Consider the following 22,726-nt stretch of genomic DNA (forward strand, 5'->3'; position numbering starts at 1 on the left):
GGCTTTCTATTCTATTCCATTGATCTACTTGTGTATGCTTCCGCCAAGACCACAATGTGCTGATTTAATATAGCTTTACAGTAAATCTAGAAGTAAGTTAGTGTCAGTTCTCTGACGGTCCTTCTCCTTCAAAACTCTTTTCACCTGGCATATGAACTTTAGAATCAGTTTGTCAATACCCACAAAATTACCTGCCAGGATTTTGAGATTGTACTGAATCTATAGATCAAGTTGAGAAGAACTGATTGACATCTTGACAATATTGAGTCTTCCTAACCATAGGCATGAAATATCTCTCATTTAGTTCCTTGACTTCATTCAGAAGTCAGTTTTCCTCTTATAGATCTCATACATAATTTGTCAGGTTTATACCTATTTCATTTCGTGGGGGCATTAAACTAAATGGTATTGAGCTTTCGATTTCAAATTGTGTGTGTATATATATATATATATATATATATATATATATATATGATTTTGTCAGTTATTTCAGATATTCTACATAGATAAAACCACTAACAAAGATAGTTTTATTCCTTCCCCCTTTCCTCCAAATCAGGATAATTTCTTTTCCCTTTTCTTGCCTTACTGCATTAGCTTTGACTTCCAATACGAGGCTAAAAGTAATGGTGGGAAGGGACATGCTTGCCCTATTCCTGACCTTAGTAAAGAGTCTCTAGTTTCTTACCATTAAGTATAATATTAGTTGTAGGTTTTTTGTAAATGTCCTTTATCAAGTTGAGGAAGTTCTCCTCCAAAAGTACTTTAAGAAGTTTTTTTAAATAACAGATGGATGTCAGATTTATAATCACGCAATTTTTTTCTTTAGCCTGTTGATATAATGGATTATATTACTTAATTTTCAATTGCTGAACCAGCCTTGCATACCTGGCATAAATTCCACTTAGCTGTAATATATAAATCTTTTCACACATTGTTGGATTCAAATGGCTAATATTTTGAGTCTTTTTTTTCATCTAAGTTCATGAGAGAATTGGTAGGCAATTTCCTCATAATGTCTTTGGATTTGGTGTTAGGATAAATGCTGACTTCACAGAATAGAAATTATTCTCTCTCCTTCTATTTTTTGGGAGAGACTGTAGAGATGCAGTATAATCTCTCTTTCTATTCTTCTCTTTCTTGGTACAATTCACCAATGAACCCATGTGGGCCTGGTGCTTTATTTTGAAAGGTTATTAACGGATTCAATTTTTAAAATAGATACAGGGCTATTCAGATTTTCTTTTTCTTCTTGTATGATTTCTGACAGATTGTGACTTTCAAGGAATGGATCCACTTCATCTAGGTTATCAAATTTGTGAGCATGGAGCTTTTCACAGAATTTCTTGATTACCCTTTTAATGTTCATGGGATCTGTAGTTATGTCCTCTCTTTCATACCTGATCAGTAATTTGTGTCCTTCTTTTTCATTAAGTTAGCTAGAGACTTACTGATTTTATTGACCTTTCCAAAGAACCAGCTTTTGGGTTGATTTTCTCGGATTTCCTACTTTCAATTTAACTGTTGTCATTCTTACCGTTTCTTCTCTTCTGCTTACTTCAGATTTGATTTGTCCTTTTCTAGTTCCCAAGATGAAAGCTTAAATGGATGATATTAGAACATTCTTCCATTCTAGTATACATATCCAATACTATAAATTTCCTTCTAAAACTCCTTTTGTTGATAAGTTATATTTTCATTCTCATTTAACTCAAAACATCTTTCAATGTCTCCTGAGATTTCTTCCTTGATCCATGTGTTTTTTTGGATTATGCCCCTTTAATCTCCAAATATATGGAAACTTTAGAACTCTCTTATTAATTTCTAGACTAATTTCATTGTGATCTGAAAACAGATATTATATATCTGTTCCTTTAAATTGTTGTTAAAGTGTGTTTTATGACCCAGAATGATGTCTATTTTGATGAATGTTCATGTGAGCTTGAGAAGAATGTGTAATCTGCTGCAATACAGGTCGATAGATGTCAGTTATATCCAGTTGATTAATAGTTTTGTTGGGTTCAACCATGTCTTTACAGATTTTCTGCCTGCTGGATCTGTCCAATTCTGACAAAGGGGTGTTAAAGCCTCCAACAGTAGTGGATTCATCTATTTATACTTGCTGTTCTATCAGTTTTCGCCTCACATATTTTGACACTGTTGGGTTTATAAACATTAAGGATTGTTATGACTTCTTTAAGTACTGACCACTTTATTCCATGTAATGCCCCTTTTTATTCCTAATAACTATCTCTGCTCTCAAGCCTACTCTGTCTGAAATTAATATACCTATTTCCACTTTCTTTTGATTAGTGTTAGCACAGTGTATGTTCCTCTAACCCTTTACTTTTAATCTACATGTTTTTAAAGTGAGTTTCTTGTAGACAACAGACTGGAGTCTTGTTTTTGATCCACCCTGATAATTTGTCTTTTAAGTGATGTATTTAGAGGAAATTGTTTCAGGTGGGTTAACTTCTACCATATTTGTTACTGTTTTCTACTCCTTGTCCTTGTTCTTTGTTCCCTTTTGTACTTCCACACTTTTTCTGCCTTTTGTGATTTTGAGTATTTTATAGGATTCCATTTTCTCTCGTATCAATTTTAATCTTTTTTTTTTTTAACATTAGTGGTTGCTCTAGAGTTTGCAATACAGGTAAACTTGGTTATATGTATTGCTCTACTGTACTTCGAAGATACTATGTCTTCTTCAAATTAAAGTTTCATAGCAACCCTATGTTGAGCAAGTCTATGGGTACCATTTTTTCAACAGTATTTGCCCACTTCATGTCTCTGTCACATTTTGCTAATTCTCCCAACATTTCAAACATTTTCATTGTTGTAATATCTGTTATGGAGATCAGTGATTTCAACTCTCTGAAAGCTCAGAGGGTAATATTTTTTAGCAATAAGGTATTTTTTAATTAAGGTATGTACTTTTTTAGGCATAATGCTATTACACTCAATAGACTACAGTATGGTGTAAACACAACTATTATATGCAAACACAACTATTATATGCACCAGGAAATTAAAAAATTTCTTTGACTCACTTTATTGTGATATTTGCTTTGTTACAGCAGTCTCAAACCAAACCCAAAATATCTCTGAGGTAGGCCTGAATATATTTACAAGTAATCCAAATCCAATTCTTCCCTCTGATCTCTTATACAATTGCTTTCATTTCATTTCACTTATACATAAGTATACAATTAAGCATACACACAAACTGAATATATTGCTGCTATCATTTTTCAAACTGAAAACAAACTGAACAACTGAACAAACTGAAAACTATTAGATCAAAAGTATTAAAAAAGTTTTTGCCCTCTTTTCACTTATTTCTTCTCCAAAGTTCTTCCTTTCTTTATGTAGATCAGTTTCTGATGTGTACCATTTTTCTTCTGTCTGAAGTACTACTTCTAACATTTCATGCAATGCAGGTATAATAGTAACAGGTTCCCTCGATTTGTTTGAGAAAGTATTTCTCCTTCACTTTTGAAGATAACCTTACAAGATACAGAGCCTAGGTTGGTGGGAGTTTTTCCTCGATACTTCAAATAGTTTTACTCAACTCTTCTTGCTTTCTGCAAAGTTGAAGAAGTTGAATGAACGTGATCCTCACCCCTGCTCTTCTATAGATAAGGTGCTTTTTTTCCTTCTGGCTTCTTTCAAGATTATTCTCTTTACTGCTGATTTTCTGAAGTTTGAATATATTATGCCTAGGTGTAGGGTTTTGTGGGTTGATTTTTTTGTTGTTGTTTTGTGTTGTGTTTTTTTTTTTTTGTTTTTTTACCTTTATCCTACTCGGTATTCTCTAAGCTTCCCAGTTCTATGATTTAGTGCCTGGCATTAATCTGAGGAAATCGTCAGTCATAACTGCCTCAGATATTGCTTCTCTTCCTTTTTTTCTCTGCCTGCTATTCACATTACACATATGCCATACCTTTTGTAGTTGTCCCACAGTTTTGAGATGTTCTAGTCCACTTTTTTCCATTTTTTTCCCTCTTTACTTTTTAAATTTGAAATTTTCTATTGGCATATCCTTAAATTCGGAGAGATTCTTTCCTCAGCCAGGTCCAGTTTAGTAATGAGCCCATCAAGGACATTCTTTGTTACCATATTTTTGATCTAATATTTCTTTCATTCTTTCTTAGAATTTCTACCTTTCTGCTTACATTATCCATTTATCCATGTCTACTTTTTCCATTAAAATTCTTACCACATTAGTCATCTTTAAAAAAAAAAAAAAAATTCCTGGTCTGGTAATTCCAACATTCCTTCCCTGACTCTAGCTAGTTCTGACAACTGCTCAGTCTCTGTCATTTTTTTGTCTTTTAGTATGCCTTGTAATTTTTTGTTGAAAGGCAGACATGATGCACTAGGTTAAAGAGCTGTGGTAAATAGGTCTTTAGAAATGTAGTGGTATGGTGGTGGTTAGGGGGAGGCATTCTCCAGTCCTAAGATTGGTCTCAGTTTTTCAGTGAGCTGGCACCTCTGGACTATGAATTTCATCAATGTTTCTCAGTCCCTACCTTTCCACTCCCCAAAGATGGGACAGGATAGCTAAAGTTATATATTTCCCTTTCCCTTCACATATGGCTAGATGAGCTCAAATTGGGTTCTTTCCTTACCCCCAAGTGTAAGACTAGGGCTGGTTGATGCTGCATATTTGCCTTCCCCCATTTAGGTTAGGCTCTGGTAAAGTACTTTCTCCTGAGGGCCTTTCTTGTTAAGAAAAGCAGAATGCTCTGGTTTATTTTGAAATGGTTCCTTTTCCCCTCCTCCTTTTGGAAACACAGTGTTTTTTCTCCAATATTTACTGTGAGGACTGGACAGAGCTTGTGGAGGTAATACTCACCAAAGTGTGGGGGTCCCTCATGACTAGATTCTCTCACAGTTTTTAACCCTCAGAGTTGTCCACCCTGAGCTTCCAGATTCATCAATTATAGTTTAGGTTTTCCTACCCTGGCACTGGTTGCTGCAGAGGTTTCTACTCCAGTAGGGTGTGATTCCCTGTATCTTCCTGTAATTCCAATTCTGGGGGCAACAGTTTACCCTGTGACTTCATTACCCTGAAGAATCTAAGCAGAGTGTATCTCTTTAGTTCAGCTTTTTACTTGTTAGGATAGAATAGCAATTCCTAAACTCCCTACATACTGGGCTGGAAACCAGAGATCCCAAGTTTTGAGATATTTTCAGTTAATGTTCTTTATTTGTTTTGTTGTGTTGCACTTTGTATAGCAAGACTATCAACCCTTTGGTTTTACAAATTTTTTTCCCCAGTTTATCATTTGTCTTGAAATCCCATTTATGTGATTTTTCAGGGCGGAAAACTTCTAAATTTTTATGTTACTAGGTCTGTGAAAAAAATTTTTTTTAATTTTTAATTATTCATGATAGTCACACAGAAAGAGAGAGAGAGGCAGAGACACAGACAGAGGGAGAAGCAGGCTCCATGCCCCGGGAGCCCGACGTGGGATTCGATCCCGGGTCTCCAGGATCGCGCCCCAGGCCAAAGGCAGGCGCCAAACCGCTGCGCCACCCAGGGATCCCGGTCTGTGAAATTTGACTTTGGTTCTGATTTTATCACATGCTTTGAGAGGACTTTCCAACATCAAGATCATATTACCTTTATGTATATATTATTTTTGCACTTTTATGGTACTTTTAGTTTTCACATTTACATTTCTTATCCATCAGGAATTACTTTTTCTTCAGGTTTTACTAAACGGCTGGCCGTCACAAAATCATTTACTAAATAAACCCATCATGTTCCAACAGATGTAAAATTCCACCTTTAACTTAGGTTAAATACCTACATATAACTGAGTCTGTTGCTAGACTTTGCTCTGGCAAAAAACGAAAACAAAAACAAAAGCAAAACAAAACACTGACAACAGAGATAGCCTGTGAAGGGAACTGGAGAGCTGGAGACAGGCAGAAAAGACTAACTTCATTGTTTACCCTTGTGAATTATATTCCATGTGCTTTGAATTACCACTCAAAAACACCAATAAAAAAAATTTTAAGGTCTGCTTAATACACATGGTAGAATTATCAAATATTTCAACTTTTTGGAAATTACACCACAACCTCTGTATGCACCTGAACAATACCTGAAATCATAGATCTACCTTGATTTTATTTTTATTTTTTTAAAGATTTTATTTATTTATTCATGAGAGACACAGAGAGAGAGGCAGAGACACAGGCAGAGGGGGAAGCAGGCTCCATGTAGGGAGCCCGACGCAGAACTCGATCCCGGCACTCTGGGATCACGCCCGGAGCCAAAGGCAGACGCTCAACCGCTGAGCCACCCAGGTGTCCCCTACCTTGATTTTAAAACCGGAAACTATGATTCAATCTATTCTTTTTTAAATGAATAGTGAAAGTGCCCCAAATATGTCTTGAGCTATGTGTTTCTCTGCCATTTAACATGAATGACCAGAAGGGGAAAAAGTTCTGTATAAGTCCTTAATTGTCATAGTAAAACTACTATTTCCAATGTAGAAGAACTTCAGATATGGTCAATTCCTTACTATATGTGTTCCTTAGATCCGGCCATCACAGACATATTTTGCTTTCATCTTCTTCAGAATCTAATCTTTCCATTCTCCTGCAATCTGATTATTGCATTCTGAATATTACTTTTCTTTATAATTTTATTTCAATGTTAGATGCAAATTTCACCTCTATTGTCACCATAATACTAAAACAGATTGGCTAAGATAAAAGAAATATTCATCCAGCAGGAGATAGAAAAAGAACAGGTTTACCTTTTAAGTCATTGTCGTTAGATCCTCTCCCTGACACTATTTTCTAAACAACTATTAAGGCAGATGCGTTTAGTAATTTTAGTCTTCCTCCAAATAAAAATATTTTCAAGCACTTGAAAATACTCCTCCAGTAGGAAGGGGAAGGTGACCTATTATTTAGTACCACTGGCATACTCATTAATAATTACACAAATTAGATACTATCTCTGTACCATGTAATTCTGCTCTTACTACCTGTTCTCCTAGGTACTTTACTACTCTTTTTTTCTTAATAAATGAACTCCTTTAACGTGTAAAAGATGCACATTCTACATATCTCCTAGGAACACTAAGGGAAAATATAGAAGAGAAAGCAACTCTTTTAATAGAGTCTAATTAGCCTTAAGTTTTAAAACCCCTTGCGTTTGATAACATTATCAACCCCATTTAAAAGCAAACTGACTTGCCAAACATCACATTATTAATAGCAGAAATAGATCTCCTGATAGAACAATCTTTAAATACGCTGCCTCCCACCATGTTACATTCAATACCTAAAGAAAAGTGTCTTTGCATAATATAATGAAGGAAGCACTCCATAGCACAATAAATGAATACCAGTGATATATGTTAAAATAAACCATTTAATATTTAAAGAAATAATTTTCTACTTTCTATACCAGAAACGATCTCAAGTATACCAAATGAAACAACACTTTAAATAAGCTTCTAGGCCGCAGGTAATGTACTTCAGCTTCTCCCAAGTCTCTAGAGCCTTGCCTCACACCACGAAGCACTTATTTAATGGCCACCTACTAGAAGATCTCTCCCATCCAAGATTTGGCCCAGGACACAGAGATCAGAAACAACTCGTACTGAAACTTGGGCACTTTCCATAAGAGACTCCTCATCAGATAAATTTACTCTTAGTTTAGCCCAAGAATTCTCAACCTTATCAGACTCAGTGTTTCCCCTCCATAAAATATTTTCCAACTTCTGCATCATCACCCTGAAATGAAATTATAACATTCTTCCTACAAACAACTTCTAAGGAAACCATGTACCCTAAACAAAATATAAATGTAAAAGGAAAATGAAAATTTATGAGTATTTCAATATTAATCTTGAAACAAAACTGAACTAGAAGACACATAAAAGTAATCATGAACATGATAGCAAAGTGGTCTGTGATAGTTTTCCAAAACTAAACAACTCGTCATCAAGTTGTGAAAAATATCTTCCTTTCACACAACATTTGCATGTGGAAATAAACGAAAGTTCAGTCTCCATTAAAACCATTAGTTTATATGTAGAATGGTTTCTAGATTCTGATAATTACAAATGTTACACAAATGTCAAGCAGGATATTTCTAACCACACAGGAGATGGGAACATTCTTTGCTCAGGATTGCCCACACACTGCGTCAAGTGTAACATCCCTAATCTCCACCCATTAAATGTTAGTGGTTAGCCCCAGCCACCACCAACAACAAAAAATTTGTCTCCCAACTTCCTCCAAGAGGGTATTCCCCATCTGGACCCACTTCCTTAGACACAATTTGATTATCACAGTATAATGTCAAGAACAGCCAGGAAACATGGACTAGTTCCAATTCTGTCACCTATGAGTTATGTGGTCATTGGCAGTGAACTCTCTAAACCTCAGTTTCCAGTATATCAAATGGGGATAACACTACCTACACATTTTGGGTTGTAAAGGTTGATTCAACAACATGTGCTTAGCAGAGGGCAGGTGGTTTCCAGCACATGGCATATTGAGATGTATAAAGAAGGGGGCTGTTCCAGATTGAGAGCAGCAAAACGTGCTATGAATATGGAAGAGACTGAAGATAAAATAAGCATACGAAATGAAATTTAAGACACAGCAGCTTAGGGACATTTCAGAGAGCAACCAACAGTCCTACATGTCTCAGCAACCGCTGAAAGCATACATTACGGTGAAAGTTGTGAGATAATATTCAGAATGATGACCCCCCAAATGAAGAACACAAGACATCTTTAAGAGACTTCTACAGTACATGGCTGAATTTTCATAAAGCTTCAACACTTAAAAGAGAGTGTATTAACGAACTTCTCAAACTCTCAATGGGCAATTATCCTATTCTAGAGACTTGGAAAACACAAAAGATATCTAGTATACCATATCTGTCCTCAAACATTTTACTACCCAGTAGATTAGACATCAGTAAGACACAGTCATAATATAAAGCAGAATGAAACAGGTATTAAGTAGAAATTCAACTAATAAATTGTGAGGGCCTAGGAAAAATTATGGATAATTTTCACTGGGGAAAATCAGGGACATCCTCATAGCATAGGACACTGAAAAACAAGGATCCTGATAGGTAGAGAGTAGAGAGTACATCGTTAAAGAAGAAATGAAGTCTGGTCAAGGTGCCGGGCATGTAAATACAGCTGGTTCAGAGAAAAGAATGAGGGGAAAGGGCAGGGATCCAAAGGGGTTGAGAAAGCAGTAAAAACCCAGGCTGTTAAAAACATTTCAGGACCTGTTCATGGAGAGATTTAAGTGCCATTCAAATGAGTTTGGACTTTTTTTTTTTTTTTTTGAAGACTGTATTTATTCATGAGAGACACAGAGAGGCAAAGACACAAGGCAGGAGGAGAAGCAGGTTCCCTACGGGGAGCCTAATGCAGTACTCATCCTAGGACCCTGGGATCACAACCAGAGCCAAAGGCAGACGCTCAACCAATGAGCATGGCTGAGCCTGGCGTCCCAGGAGTTTGGATTTTATTGGGCAGCAGTTTTCCAGAAAACTAGTGCTTATGTGACACACGTGATCTCCAAAGAATGCTAAAAATAGCCAAAAATAAGATTCCAAACACATGCAAATTTTAAGTGATCCCTGAAACTAAAATACATCTTTTTTTATATATTCTTAATATGAGTGAATAAGAAAAAGAACCTAACCCTGAAGTTGAAAGCAACTTTTGAGCTCAATTCTTAAATAATAAAAATAGTACTAAATTTATTGAACCTGGGAACTTAAAAGAACTCTGGACAATCTTATGTATGCCCTCGATTTTCTTCCAAGCAAGCTGGAGAACTGCCTAAACATGTTATTTAGCACTGCCTCATGTCACTCCGACAAGGTAAGCTGCAGTATTATTAGTCTCTTTTTACTGTGGGGAAACTGAGGAACAAAAAGAATAAATTACATGGTCACAAAATAAGCTGTTTTTTAGGACTTTATAATTAAAGGCTTGAAGCCCACATTTCATCCTTTATTCTTCGTACCATCTGAATATTAGAATTAACTTTTACTGTCCTCTGAACTGGGGGGGGGGGGGCGGGGGAAGAAAACAAGACTACACTTGAAGATCATTTTCTCAATTGGGCACTACAACCAGAAACAGTTTTTAAATCCTCTCTCTTGAAATTAACGCTATCTGCAAGAACTGCAAGGAGTAAGCAGTAACCCAACCCACCCCCACCCCCCAAAAAAGACAACTGTAAATAGCAGAGCAGGTCAGGAGCCCTAGGCCCTTTTTTACTTTGAATACCCGGCAGGTTCAGATGTGTTTGTAAAACAGGCTTTGCAGATGTTGTGATTGGGAAGGTGGTTTGAGAGGCCCAGGACGGTGATATCGATACACCCACTGCTGCAAACACGAAATCCGACGCCACGCTCGTCCGCCCCTCCCAGCTCTGCAGCGCGCAGCACCAGGCTGCCGACCTACACCGAGGCTTGCACAAGGATCCTGCCGACGTCTCCCTCAGACGCCCGAGACAGCGGATGCGATCGATCACACACACCTCAAAGTCCTGCCGGGGATCCCCGGCTTCCAGGGCCTGATCCGGAGGATTCCGCCGGGCAGAGTTCCTGCTATTTCTTTCCACACATAAATCCCAGCCCCCGCCCGCAAGCCCCCGGCCTCGGCCTCCCGCCACCCCCTCGTCCCCTCCACGCCGGGTGGGCGTCCCAGAGCTGGAGAGAGAAGGCGGGCGGGGGCCCGGGCGCCGGAGGCCGCGCCCCGAGGCTCGCAGGCGCCGGCCGGGGTCCCCGCCGCCCAGACCCGGCCTCGGCCGCCGCGCCGCCGCCGCCGCCGCCGCCTATCAGCGGAGCGCAGGGGCGGGGCCGGCTGGCTCGGCGGCGGCTCGGCCGCGGGCGGGGACGGGCGGGGACGGGCGGGGGGCCGACCGCCGCGCAGCTCGGGCCGCGGCGCGCACACACCCGGCCCGGCTCCCGAGGGCGCCGGCGCGGCCCCGGGGAGCGCGAGGAGCCGGCGAGCGCGCGGCCTGCCGTTGGCGGCCTGGTCCGCCACGCTCGGCGCCCAGCCTCCCCCGAAGTGGGGGCCAAGCCCCCGGGAAGATGGTGTCCTGGATGATCTCCAGAGCCGTGGTGTAAGTGCCGCTCCCGAAGCCCCGCCGCCCGCGCCAGCCCCGGGGAGGCGCAGGGAGGGGGGAAGGCCCGGGCCCGGGCCTGGGCCGGAGCGGGCTGGCCGGGCCCTGGGCCTGCCCGGGGGCGGGGGGGGGGGGGGGGGGTTGGGGGGCGGCCTCGGCCTCCTCACCCGGGTCCACGGCGCTGCGGGGCTCCCTGTGGCGGGCGAAGGTCCGGCGGCGGCGGCGGCGGCTGTGGCTGCGGCGCGGCCGGGCTGCGTGCGGCGCGGCGGCCCTGCTCCCGAGGCGCTGGGCGGGCGGGCGCGCGAGGCCGGCGGCGCGCGCTCCCCGCTCCCGCTCCCGCTCCCCGCGCTGCGCGGCACCGCCCTGTGGGCCCGGGAGCGGCGCGCCTCGCGGCGGCGCCCTGCGCAGTCTCCGCTGACGCGAGCGCGGGAGGCCCGGCGACCCTCCCGAGGATGCGGCGGCGGCGGCGGCGGCGGGAGCCTTTGTATCCCGCGGCTGGTGCGGTGCGGGGTCTCCCTGGGCGGCCGAATGCCATTCGGTCACGTGTGGTAGGAGGAGAGATTTGTCTAAAAACCTGAGAGCGCTCCTAGCTCCCGTCCCGGGGAGAGGTCCCGCTTGCCCCAAGACTGGCGCTCACCCAGCGTCTCCCGTGGAATGGCGACCACCCGCTCGCGGAGGGGCCCGGCCTGGTGTGGTCGGAGGCGTCGGCCAAGTGACTGAGAGGCTGCAGGTGCCTCTTGCTCTTATCAGATTATCGGCTAATTTCATCGTGCCCTTACCAAGCGCTACAGGTCCGTGAGACAAAAATTACACAGCGCCACTCCACTAACTCCATTTTGTCTGACTACAATTTAAACCGATTTTTTTCTCATCCTCCCCACCTTACCCCCGGTCTTCAAACCATAAACAAAAACAAAAAAAGAAAATTGGTCACAAAGTAAGCAATGACGTAGGTACAGCCAGGGGCCCCCCGGATTCATTATTCATGATCTCTGTAGGAGTACTGTTACCTCAGCACCTGTGCGGAATGTTTTTGTTGAGCAGCAGGCTTCTCCGAATCAGCTATAGAGTGTGGAAAATAGAACATTTACCAGATTTCCGGATTTAGTTTTTCACTGAGAAGAAGCTAAATTTTCTGAGTTTTGGTTTTTTGTTCGAGAGTGGATCAGTCACTCAGTAGCTCTATTCAGCCTGATTTGCAGTAGCTTCTGACTTCATCATTTGATTGTCTTCATGAAGTTTGCCCTACCTCCCTACAGATTCTAGGTTTAAAGCTTCAGAGCTTCCTGCATTCCTCTGAACAGAACTAAAAATCAGGAAATAAAAGCACACTGCAGATGTCTTCAGATTGGGGTTTTTGAGGCCTTTTTTTTTTTTTTTTCAGCCTTTTTCAGCCTTTTAAGCGTCATTTACATAATCCAAGCACACCTTTCTTGACCTGCTAGATGTATATCAACTGTTGTGTTTGCACCTAGAAAATGAAGTGCCCCATTTAAGAAGCTGTAACTATTTTTTTTAAACTGGTTTCCTTTGACCAGTTTTCTTTTTTTTTTTAACAGAAAATTGTGAAGCACTTTGATGTAGTTTGCATTACTCAAATCAAATTTTTGGTTTTGATCATGGGCTATGAATATGAAAGTCTTCTCTAGGTGCTACCTATAACGCAAAAGTTAGTAACACAGTGTTGATGTTACTGGAACTGACAGTTCAAACACTGATACCTGCTGCAATACAGGTGACAATGTGGAGTCTTGTAAGAGTTACAACCCAGTGCTGTAAGGGTTAGAAAAGGAGGGAATTATATCTGGTTGGAGAACCAGAAAAAACAAGGGAGATTACATTTGAGATGGACCTTAAAGGACCTTCTGAATTTAGACAGCCAAAGATGAAAGAGGAGAGGATTCCAGATAAGGGATCTTTGTGAGCCAAAAGCACAAAGCAGGGAAAGCCCAGATTAGTTACAGGGAACTTGAGGGACAGGAGAGAAAGCTGGAAAGGTAGACTAGGGCCTGTTTTCAAGGAATTTAAGGAAAAAGTGATAAATTTTGTTAGGCAGTAGTGGCTTCACTTTTGAAGATTCTCTTCCTTGCTGAGTGAGATGGTTGTAAATGAAGAAACTCTGAAGACAAGGAGCTCACTTAGGGGGCTCCCTAACTGGAGAGAAAAGACTAAAGCCTGCAGTACTAGAATCTATGGAATTTGAAGTGTGAAGCAAAAGAAAAGAAAAAAATGGGAGGGAGGAAAGGTCATGGAATTATATGTCACGAGCCATTGAACCATTAGCATACTAGAAAGCACAATTGTCAAGGAATACAAGCATCGTTATATTTTACCCCTGCTCTCCTCAATTTCTCAGTAGAATGTATTCTCCCTTGTTGTACTATAGGACACAAAAAGCCCAGTCCAGGACCTACACAAACTTGGAGACTTTTTTTCATGCCAGGAGATAGAATTTATTTACGTTCTTTTTAACCTGCTGGTACAGCCTGCTAGTCCTGAGCCTGAAGAAAGATCAGATAGTTTTCTTACTGTGAACCTTTGGGTGGCATGCGCAGGGAACACAAGGAACTTCCAGAACCAGAGCTTCCTGTGCATGAGCACTCTCTCTCCAGACCTTGTGGTAGATACTAGAGGAAGAGCCCTGGCTTTGGAATCAGATCCTGATGCCAGTTAATAGCTGCGTGATGTACTAAACTCATCTGAGCTTCACTGCCATCTTCTTAAAGTGGTTATAATATTAAACCACTATTAAAACTATTGTAAATATTAGTTTAACTAAAACACACCAGATGTGCAGCTTGGCATTTATTCTGCACTTAAAACGTAATAGGTATGGTTTTTTGTGGGGGAGGGGAATAAGGCAGTATAGAAAGAAATATTGTTGGACCCCTCCGGGAACCTGGAATATAGAACTAGCTTTCGTTATATTAACCACCCAAATGACCTTGAGTCAGCCTCTTACTGATTGGAGACCTCAGTTTCTCTATAGAGATAAAGGGATTTGGTAATCAACTCTCTCATACAGCTCTAGCATTCTGTAGTGGTATGAAATGGTTTTTATTTTGTTGGGTTTTTCCATTCTGTTTAAAATCAGTTTTAACTTTGCAGGCAAGATTGAAAAGTTAGCAATTATTAAGGTATAGTAGTCTGAGATTACCAAATGATATTTCATTCATTTGTGATAACCTATACCTTACCTTTTGAAACATGACTCTTACAGGTTGAGAGAAATCCTACTTTTCTAACTTTTCTTAATTTAGGTATATATCATTGTGGTTAAGATCAGGATGAAATACTACCTGAATTCAAATATCAGCTCTGCCATTTATTGACTGCAGCCTACCCCCATAGGATTATATGTGTCCATATACATAACGTGTATAGTCCAGCATTGGACACGTGATAAGTATTCAGTAAGTATTAGTTGTTATCAGAACAAGGAAGAACGTATTCCCCTACAGTCCCAACAGACTGGATGTTGAAACTGTTTTCAATTTACATTTTTCTTTGTCTTGTTGTAGGTGACATAGTTATATTTAGAGTATAGTAAAAAAATAAATAAAAATAAAGTTTTATATTATTCTTAGTATATTGTAAGCATCTTCTGTGTTCTCTGAAATCATATTTTATCTCTTCTGTAATCAGGCCAATATTCATAATTTTCATAGCCATTCATTTCTTTAATTTTGCTTTTAGTTCATTTTTAATATTATCATAACTAATGTCAACATAATTATAATGCCACAGTAAACATCATTTATGTATACTTTTTTTCTTTTTAAGTATTTTCTTAGGCAGAATATCCAAGAGGAGCATTTGGGTGAAAGGCTATGAGTATTTTTAGGACTGGTGATATGAATTGCCAAATTGCTGTCCAAAAGGATGTTAATATTTTACATTGCCACCAACAGTGTATGATTACTGTCTTTCTCACAGTTTAGCCAGGCTTGGGTGTTTTAACTTTTTCGTATTTTCCTAACATGTATAACAGATTGCATTGGGGTTTTTTCTGCATTTTACTGTTAGCAAGATTTAATACTTGTCCTGATATTTATAGTATCTCCTATTGTACAAGTAGTCTGTATGTACTTGACCCATTTATCTTTTGGTTACTTGATAATTTACTTGTTTGAGCTCCTTACTTAATTAACCTCAAGCCATATTCAACTTAAATTTGTTTCTCAATCTAGTAATACTTCTCTTTAGATATTTTATTTTTAGTTGTAAGGAGAATTTGTAATTTTAATACAGTTCAACTTGTTCATTTTTTACTCTGTGATTTTTCACTTCTAAATATAGAGTACTAATTACTCTAGATATTTGATAAGTACTACTTTCTCATATAGAATTAGATTAATTTGGAGACCTTTTATATTCCATACATCTGTATTTCCCTTTTTACATTAATAACACTTTTTGTCTTACCATAGTTTTATTATCTAGCAGAAGTAAATTGATCCTCTTTGATTATATTTAATGGGTATCGTTAAAGTCTAAATTACAATCCTTAAAAACCATACTCCAGCAATTTTCCCACTTCTTTCCAGCATGTTTTCCCTCTGTCCTAGATCTTTCTCCACAAACATGCTATTATTTCTCCTACTTAACAAAAAAACTCTTGGCCTACTTTTCATCTTATTATCCCATTCCTCTCTCTCCCTCCTCCATTTTTTTTTTAAGATTTTTTATTTATTTATTTATTCATGACAGACACACACACAGAGAGAGAGAGAGAGAGAGGCAGAGACACAGGCAGAGGGAGAAGCAGGCTCCATGCCGGAAGCCTGATGTGGGACTCCATCCCGGGTCTCCAGGACCACCCCCCAGGCCCAAGGCGGCGCTTAACTGCTGAGCCACCAGTTCAGCAGGAGGAGCCCCTTCCCCCTCCCTTTTAAAGCAAAAACTCCTCAGAAGAACGTCTATGTTCACTTTCCCCATTTCCTCTCCTTTAGGTCACTCTCAGACCCATACCATGTAGGCTTTGCCACCAACCACTCTACTGAAATTGCCATTCTCTAGGTCACAGGTGACCCCGTGTGACCCAATTGTTTGGTCCTCATCTGACTTATCGGGAGCTTTTGGTATAGTTGCTCACTCTGTCCTTGAAGTGCTTTCTTCACGTGGTTTCCAAGAAACCTTGTTTTTGTATTCTTCATAACTCAGTGGCCACTCCCTTCTTTGTCTCCCTTGTCACATTCCTCCACATGCCCTGACTTCTTCAAGTTGGCAGGTCCAGGAGCTCAGTTCCTAGATTTTTTTTCTCTTTTCTATGAGGACTCTCATAATTCACATCTCTGACCCAGACCTTAGTGCTGAACTCATGATTATACATATTTTCAGGCGCTTACTTTACTTGGAAACATCTGAAAATCATCTTCAACTTAAGATATCCAAAACTGAGCTTCTGGATTTCCTTCCTAGTCTGGCTCCCTTGGCAGTCTGCACTAGCCCAATTAATGACAACTTGGTACTTCCAGTAGGTTGGGCCAAAAACCTTGGGATCATCCTTGGTTCCAGTCTTTCTCTCATGGCCTGCATTGAATCCTAAAGCAAATCTTGTTGGCTCTACCTTCAAAATAGACACAGCATCCCCCCTGGTTTTCATCAGCTTTATGTATGTTACTCTAGTCCAAGCCAGCATCAACTCTTAAATGCATTATTATGATAGCATCCTGCCTCTTCCCTTTGCATGCAAAGATCATATAGGATTAATGAAAAACATCTTGAGTAATTTTTAACTCCTCGTGGAAGTTTGAGGGCAGTCACAATTTATAAGTGACATATTTCTTCCTTGATATGTGCTTTACATACTTTTAAATGGTTGTAAAATCTCAGAGATGTCTAAGTTTGTCATCTTTCAATTAGGTTAAGGTAGATTTTATTTTCCAGTTTGGATGAGATTTATCATGTGAATAACTAAAATGTTTAGGAAGTGTTTCTAAGAACAAGATACAGAAATTGCTGTGAGGTAATGAGAAATAAGGTAAATAGCAACATTTTCAAGGAAATTGAAAAAGTTAAAATCTTAAAAATATAATTTTTCATCAGTGATAAGAGGTTATCTTTTCAGTCTTCCTTCATTAGGACAGAAAACACATCCGAAACTGTTGGGTCTTGTTTTCATTGCATAGGCCAGAACTTCCAACAAGATTCCTTTATTAGCCTCCATTTCAGAAACAATTTGCTTTTGTTCACTTTTTGTGACTGCAGCTATATTAACCATTTATTCTTTCACTGGATTTTTGAACTCTTTAAGGACGGAGATTTTTTTTTAATACTCTCTGCTTTTGGTATAGGTTATAATGTTCAAATGAGAGAGTGTCTTATAATAATAATGGCATAAATGGGTAAAGATCTTAAATATATTACTGTTTTGTCAGGTGGAAAAAGATTTCTGTTGAATCTCTGCTAGCAGAACATGAGCTTTTGATGTCACTGATCACGCATTGGCACTAAACTAGCCCTTTCATGTAATTAAATGAAGTTAAATGAAAAGTTAGAAGTAAAAGTTTTTCTGTTATAAATGTCTTCATGTTTACAAAAACGGTTTAGGGTTTATGTATATTTATCCCTATTACAAAGTACAGTTACCAGCTTCAATCATGTCAAACTGACATAGGTCACTATGATTGAAAATCAGATGAGGTGGTGTACTTGCTAAGAGACTATGGACAGAGAAAACAGCAGTTGGGATGGAATATTGAACAATGACAAAAGATTTCAAGAGCAAACTTGCTAATGTTAGAATATTATATGGCTTTTGAATATGTCTAGGTTTCTGAAACTAACACTTTTGACATTTTGGACTGAATAATCCTTTCTTCGGGATGCCTGTCTTGTTCACTGTAGGATGTTTAACAGCATTCCTGGCCGCTCCCCACTAGATCCCATTGGCACCTCCCAGTTATGGCAGCCAAAAATGTCTTTTTGCCGCACGTCACCTAGTGGGCAGAATTGCCACTCCCTGAGAACTCCTGCGTTAAAGGGAAAAAGAAGGAAAATATGTATGGGAGGGAATGAACCCAGAAGCTGTGCTGTTCAGTGTGGTAGCAGTGGGTACCTGGGTGGCTCTGTTGGCTAAGCATCTGACTTTGGCTTAGGTTATAGTCTCAGGGTCCTGAGATCCAGCCCTGCATCATGTCATGTCATCATGTTTGGCTCCCTGGTAAGCGGGGAGTCGACTTCCCCTCTCCCTCCACCCTTTCCTCTGCTCATCCTCTCAGTCTCTCTCTCTCTCTCTCTCTCTCTCTCTCTCAAATGAATAAAATAAAAAATAAAATCTAAAAAATATATATGGTAGCCACTAGTCCCTCGTGGCTTTTTAGGTAGTTAAACATTAAGTTCCTCAGTCACACTAGCCACATTTTGAGTGCTCAATACGCATTCAAGTTTAGTAACTACCTATTGGACAGCACAGAAATAAAACATTTCCATTATTACAGCAAGGTCAACTGGAGTGTTTCCTTACAAGGCACAGTCTGCTCAGCATTTCCATCTGAAAATGGCTTTGTGTGCTGCTCCTATGTACTTTGTGGGAGAAATTACAGGCTATAAATAATGATATTCAGGAATTCCTAAGCATCTCAGGATATCTTTTGCTTAAGAATTTTCTATATAAAATAATGTTGCTGATCTTAATTTTTTTTACTGTTTCAAAATTAATTTCTATTTCAGTATTTACAGAGAAGTTCCCAAAATTGATGAAAATCTGATGTAGTATACTGACATATTCTTAGAAAATGATTTATGTAATCCTATATTCTACCCTCAACTTTTATATTCCTTATTCTCTAAATTTGTGAATAAAGTGTAGTTTACAGGTTATAGTTTTCTTGGTCCTTTGAGTTGTTTGGATATTAGGATTTGAGTACAGAGCCAAGGGTTCTTACTGTTCTTACTATTAACAGTTACATCAGCTCTGCAAAGGCAGAGCTGCTGAGAAAATTGTGAAAGCAAAAGTCATAGGAAAAAACTAAACATAATAGGTTTGTCCTAACCAGTAGTTCAAAACATAATTTCAGGAAGTATTCAAATGTATTATTGCTGAGAGCATTTATGTTTCCAAGTAATGGTAAGTCTATTTTAGGAAAGAATTATTCTCACCCATAAACAAAACATCCTGCTGTGGAAAATTTCTTAAACCTTTTATCATGTCACATTTCTGAGAAATGTATTTGCTGTAATACCAGAAACTGGGTGGCCTGAACAACAGAAATCTACTGTCTCACAGTTCTGGAAGGTAAAAGTCAAGGCGAGGGTATCGATGGGTTCCCTGGTTCCTTCTGAGGGCTTTGAGGGAGAATCTGTTCCAAGACTCTCTCTCAGCTTCTGGTGCTTTGCTGGCAGTCTTTGTCATTCCTCGGCTGATAGATACATCACCCCCATCTCTGCCTTCATTTTTGTGAAGGTCTCTGTGTCCAAATTTCCCCTTTGTATTAGATATGTAAGTCTCATTGGGTTAGGGCCCACGCTAATTACCTCATTTTAACATGATTACCTCTGTAAGGACCCTATCTCCAAATCAGGTCACATTCTGAGGGAGTGGGGATTAGGACTTCATGTTGTAGGGGCATAGTTCAGCTTATAACAATCTCTTTTACATATCCTGAGAAAAACTAAAATACCAAGGAGTTTTAGGGGTTAGGTAAGGAGAACATTTAATGTCTAACAAAATTGTCTTGATTTAAAAGTTGTCACATGGGGAAGAGAAGACTGATTTTTCCCTTATTGTGAATGTAACGTTAGGGCAATAGGTGGATGTTATAGGGAAGACAGTTTTATTCAGTAAATAAAGGAAAGCTTTCCAATACCCAGAATTGTTCACCATTGAGACTGACAACCTTGTGAGAGCAATGAGTTCTCCATCACTTGGGGGAAGGAAAGGGAGAGTACAACCCTCACTGAAGATCTCGTCTCTTATTACTTGGATGCTTCCTATGGAGAACCATAAATAAATTAGTTTTCTGTGAGAAACTGTGAAGTATTTTGAATATAATAAAACTGCTTAGATATTTACAAAGAACAAACTGATGGTTGACAGAAGGAAGGAGGTGGGCGGCATGGGCAAAATGGGTGAAGGGGAATGGGAGACAGGCTTCCAGTTATGGAATGAATAAGTCATGGTAATAAAAGGCCCAGCACAGGGAATAGAGTCAGTGGTATTGTAACAGGGTTGTATGGTGATAGATAGTAGCTACACTTGTGGTGAGCATAGAATAACCTGTAGAGAAATTGAATCACTGTCTTGTACACCTGAAAGTAATGTAACATCCTGTGTCAACTATATTCAAAAGTTTAATAAAATAAAAATCGAAGGTTTGGAAAAAAACTACTTGAACATTGAGCTAAGTAAATACATTACCCTTGTATTACATGAATATTAGCAGTGATTAATAAATGGTATTTAAAAATAGCATGAATGGGGGTCCCTGGGTGGCGCAGCGGTTTGGCGCCTGCCTTTGGCCCAGGGCACAATCCTGAAGACCCGGGATCGAGTCCCACATCGGGCTCCCGGTGCGTGGAGCCTGCTTCTCCCTCTGCCTGTGTCTCTGCCTCTCTCTCTCTCTCTCTCTCTCTGTGTGTGTGACTATCATAAATAAATAAAAAAATAAAAAATAAAAATAGCATGAATGTATACAGCACTGAATAAATTGTATGCTAAAGATTCTGCTAATGTGACACTTTTTCATCACCAAACTTCAATTATCAATCTTTAGGACTTCCAAAATTTAGAATACACTTTCACCAAAACTGTAAATGGATAAACTGGCTTCTCTGTGTTTAAATTTCCAGAGGCCCACTGAAACAGTGAGCAGTAGTCACTCTTCTTGAGTGTGGATTTAAAGAAAGGGCAGATATAAGAACAAAAGAGAACTTGGTGATATTTGCCTAATGGGGATCATAATTGCCATGATTAGTTCTTTGCTGCTTTGTGCCTGTGATTTTTGTTTTCTTTTGGGGACACCAACTAATCTCAGTATTGCTGAACAAACTTCCTCGTTGTTGTTTGGTCAATATTTGTTTATTTGCACTGTTTTAAATCATTAATTTTCATCAACCTTAGTTTTTTATTTCTGGTTTTCTGAAATCTAAGGCTTTTCGATTTTCACTTTACATACCTTAATCTTGCAAATAGGAATGATGGTGGTTTTAAGGTATTTAATGGATCATTAATGGATAGGGAAGACTACACTTTAAAGATACACTGCTAGCTCCATATAAAAGGGCCTTAGGGGATCCCTGGGTGGTGCAGCGGTTTGGCGCCTGCCTTTGGCCCAGGGCGCGATCTTGAAGACCGGGGATCGAATCCCACGTCGGGCTCCCGGTGCATGGAGCCTGCTTCTCCCTCTGCCTGTGTCTCTGCCTCTCTCTCTCTCTCTCTCTGTGACTATGAAAAATAAATAAAAATTTATTAAAAAAAAGGGGGGCCTTAGAAGTGTATAAATCTTAAAGAATTTGAAAGCATTAAAGCGTTATATAAAATTACATGAGAAAAGTGGCCTGAAAGCTTTGCTTTCCAAAGCTTATATATTCCAAAGCTTATATATTCCAAAACGATATCTGGTCTTTTCCTTGACAGGTAAATGGCAGAAATACAAAATGGAAATGAACTCCCCCCCCCCTCCATACACACACAGACAGTTTATGCTCTTTTATCATGGTTAAATACTTTCTTAGGAATTTTTAAATCCTAAATTTTGTGTTATTTCCTGTGGTAAACATGATGCAAATACTGCTTTGTTTCAAATGTTCTCCTAAGCCTAAGAAATAAAATGTACCTTCGGAGCACCTGGGTGGCTCAGTGGTGGAGGGTCTGCCTTTGGCTCAGGTCGTGATTCCGGGGTCCTGGGATGGAGTCACCGCATCAGCCTTCCCGCAGGGAGCCTGCTTCTCCCTCTGTGTCTCTCATGAATAAATAAATAAAATCTTTAAAAATAAAATGTACTTTCTCCCTGTAAATCTATACCCCATTACCTTAAAGTTTTGCTAGTGACAAGTTCTTGTAGTGCTTTAACTGAAATAGCTCAACTAAAACTAATCAGAAAAACAAAAATGGTAAGCCATCTTAACAGTAATAGTTATGATAAAAAGAACCCATGGTTACCTGGAATGACTAAGAGAGGTGAAGGAAATGCTGAAGATGATGTAACGTGTAACCTACAAGTGCACTGCCTAAGTGCCTAGAGAGAGGGGAGGAAGGAAAGCATGCAGCCCCGTCCCGTGGAATGTTCAGTTCTGCTCCCCACTTCCCACTTCAGAGTACATTTTCACAGGCTCTTGCCCTCCGCTTTACATTTTTCTCACCTTTTCCTCTAGTTCTTCTTTTTCCTTTCACTCTCAGTAAAGGCGAGGAGAGAACAGTATGGCCTCTGTCACATGCAGAGATATAACAACTTAAGAGGTTATTATCTATAGTTTCCAAACCAACAGAGGGGGAGGAGACAGGAGGCTACTGGGATAGAGAAGACCAAAATAAAGGGACAGGTGATGGAGGACACGTGGACCAAAAATGATGCAGGAAATGGGTTCAAATATGGCAGTAATGACAGTAACTGTACACAGATTGCCTTCGCCTGTTAAAAGGATC

At 39.9% G+C, this 22,726-nt stretch overlaps 2 protein-coding genes across 2 annotated transcripts in view; one reads left to right on the forward strand and one right to left on the reverse strand.

The window, feature by feature from the left end:
* Positions 1-11,358, reverse strand: part of JMJD1C (jumonji domain containing 1C) — a 322,913-nt gene extending 311,555 nt beyond the window's left edge. Inside the window, exon 1 of the mRNA XM_038534062.1 lies at positions 11,307-11,358. The gene's annotated coding sequence lies outside the window, so the exon portion shown is untranslated. The remainder of the gene's footprint in view (positions 1-11,306) is intronic.
* Positions 10,982-22,726, forward strand: part of REEP3 (receptor accessory protein 3) — a 97,789-nt gene continuing 86,044 nt past the window's right edge. The window contains exon 1 of the mRNA XM_038534066.1: positions 10,982-11,139. Coding sequence (XP_038389994.1) covers positions 11,108-11,139 — 32 coding nt within the window. The 5' untranslated portion in view covers positions 10,982-11,107. The remainder of the gene's footprint in view (positions 11,140-22,726) is intronic.

This window comes from Canis lupus, chromosome 4 (assembly GCF_011100685.1).
Source record: "Canis lupus familiaris isolate Mischka breed German Shepherd chromosome 4, alternate assembly UU_Cfam_GSD_1.0, whole genome shotgun sequence".
In the NCBI taxonomy this organism is placed as follows: Eukaryota; Metazoa; Chordata; class Mammalia; order Carnivora; family Canidae; genus Canis; species Canis lupus.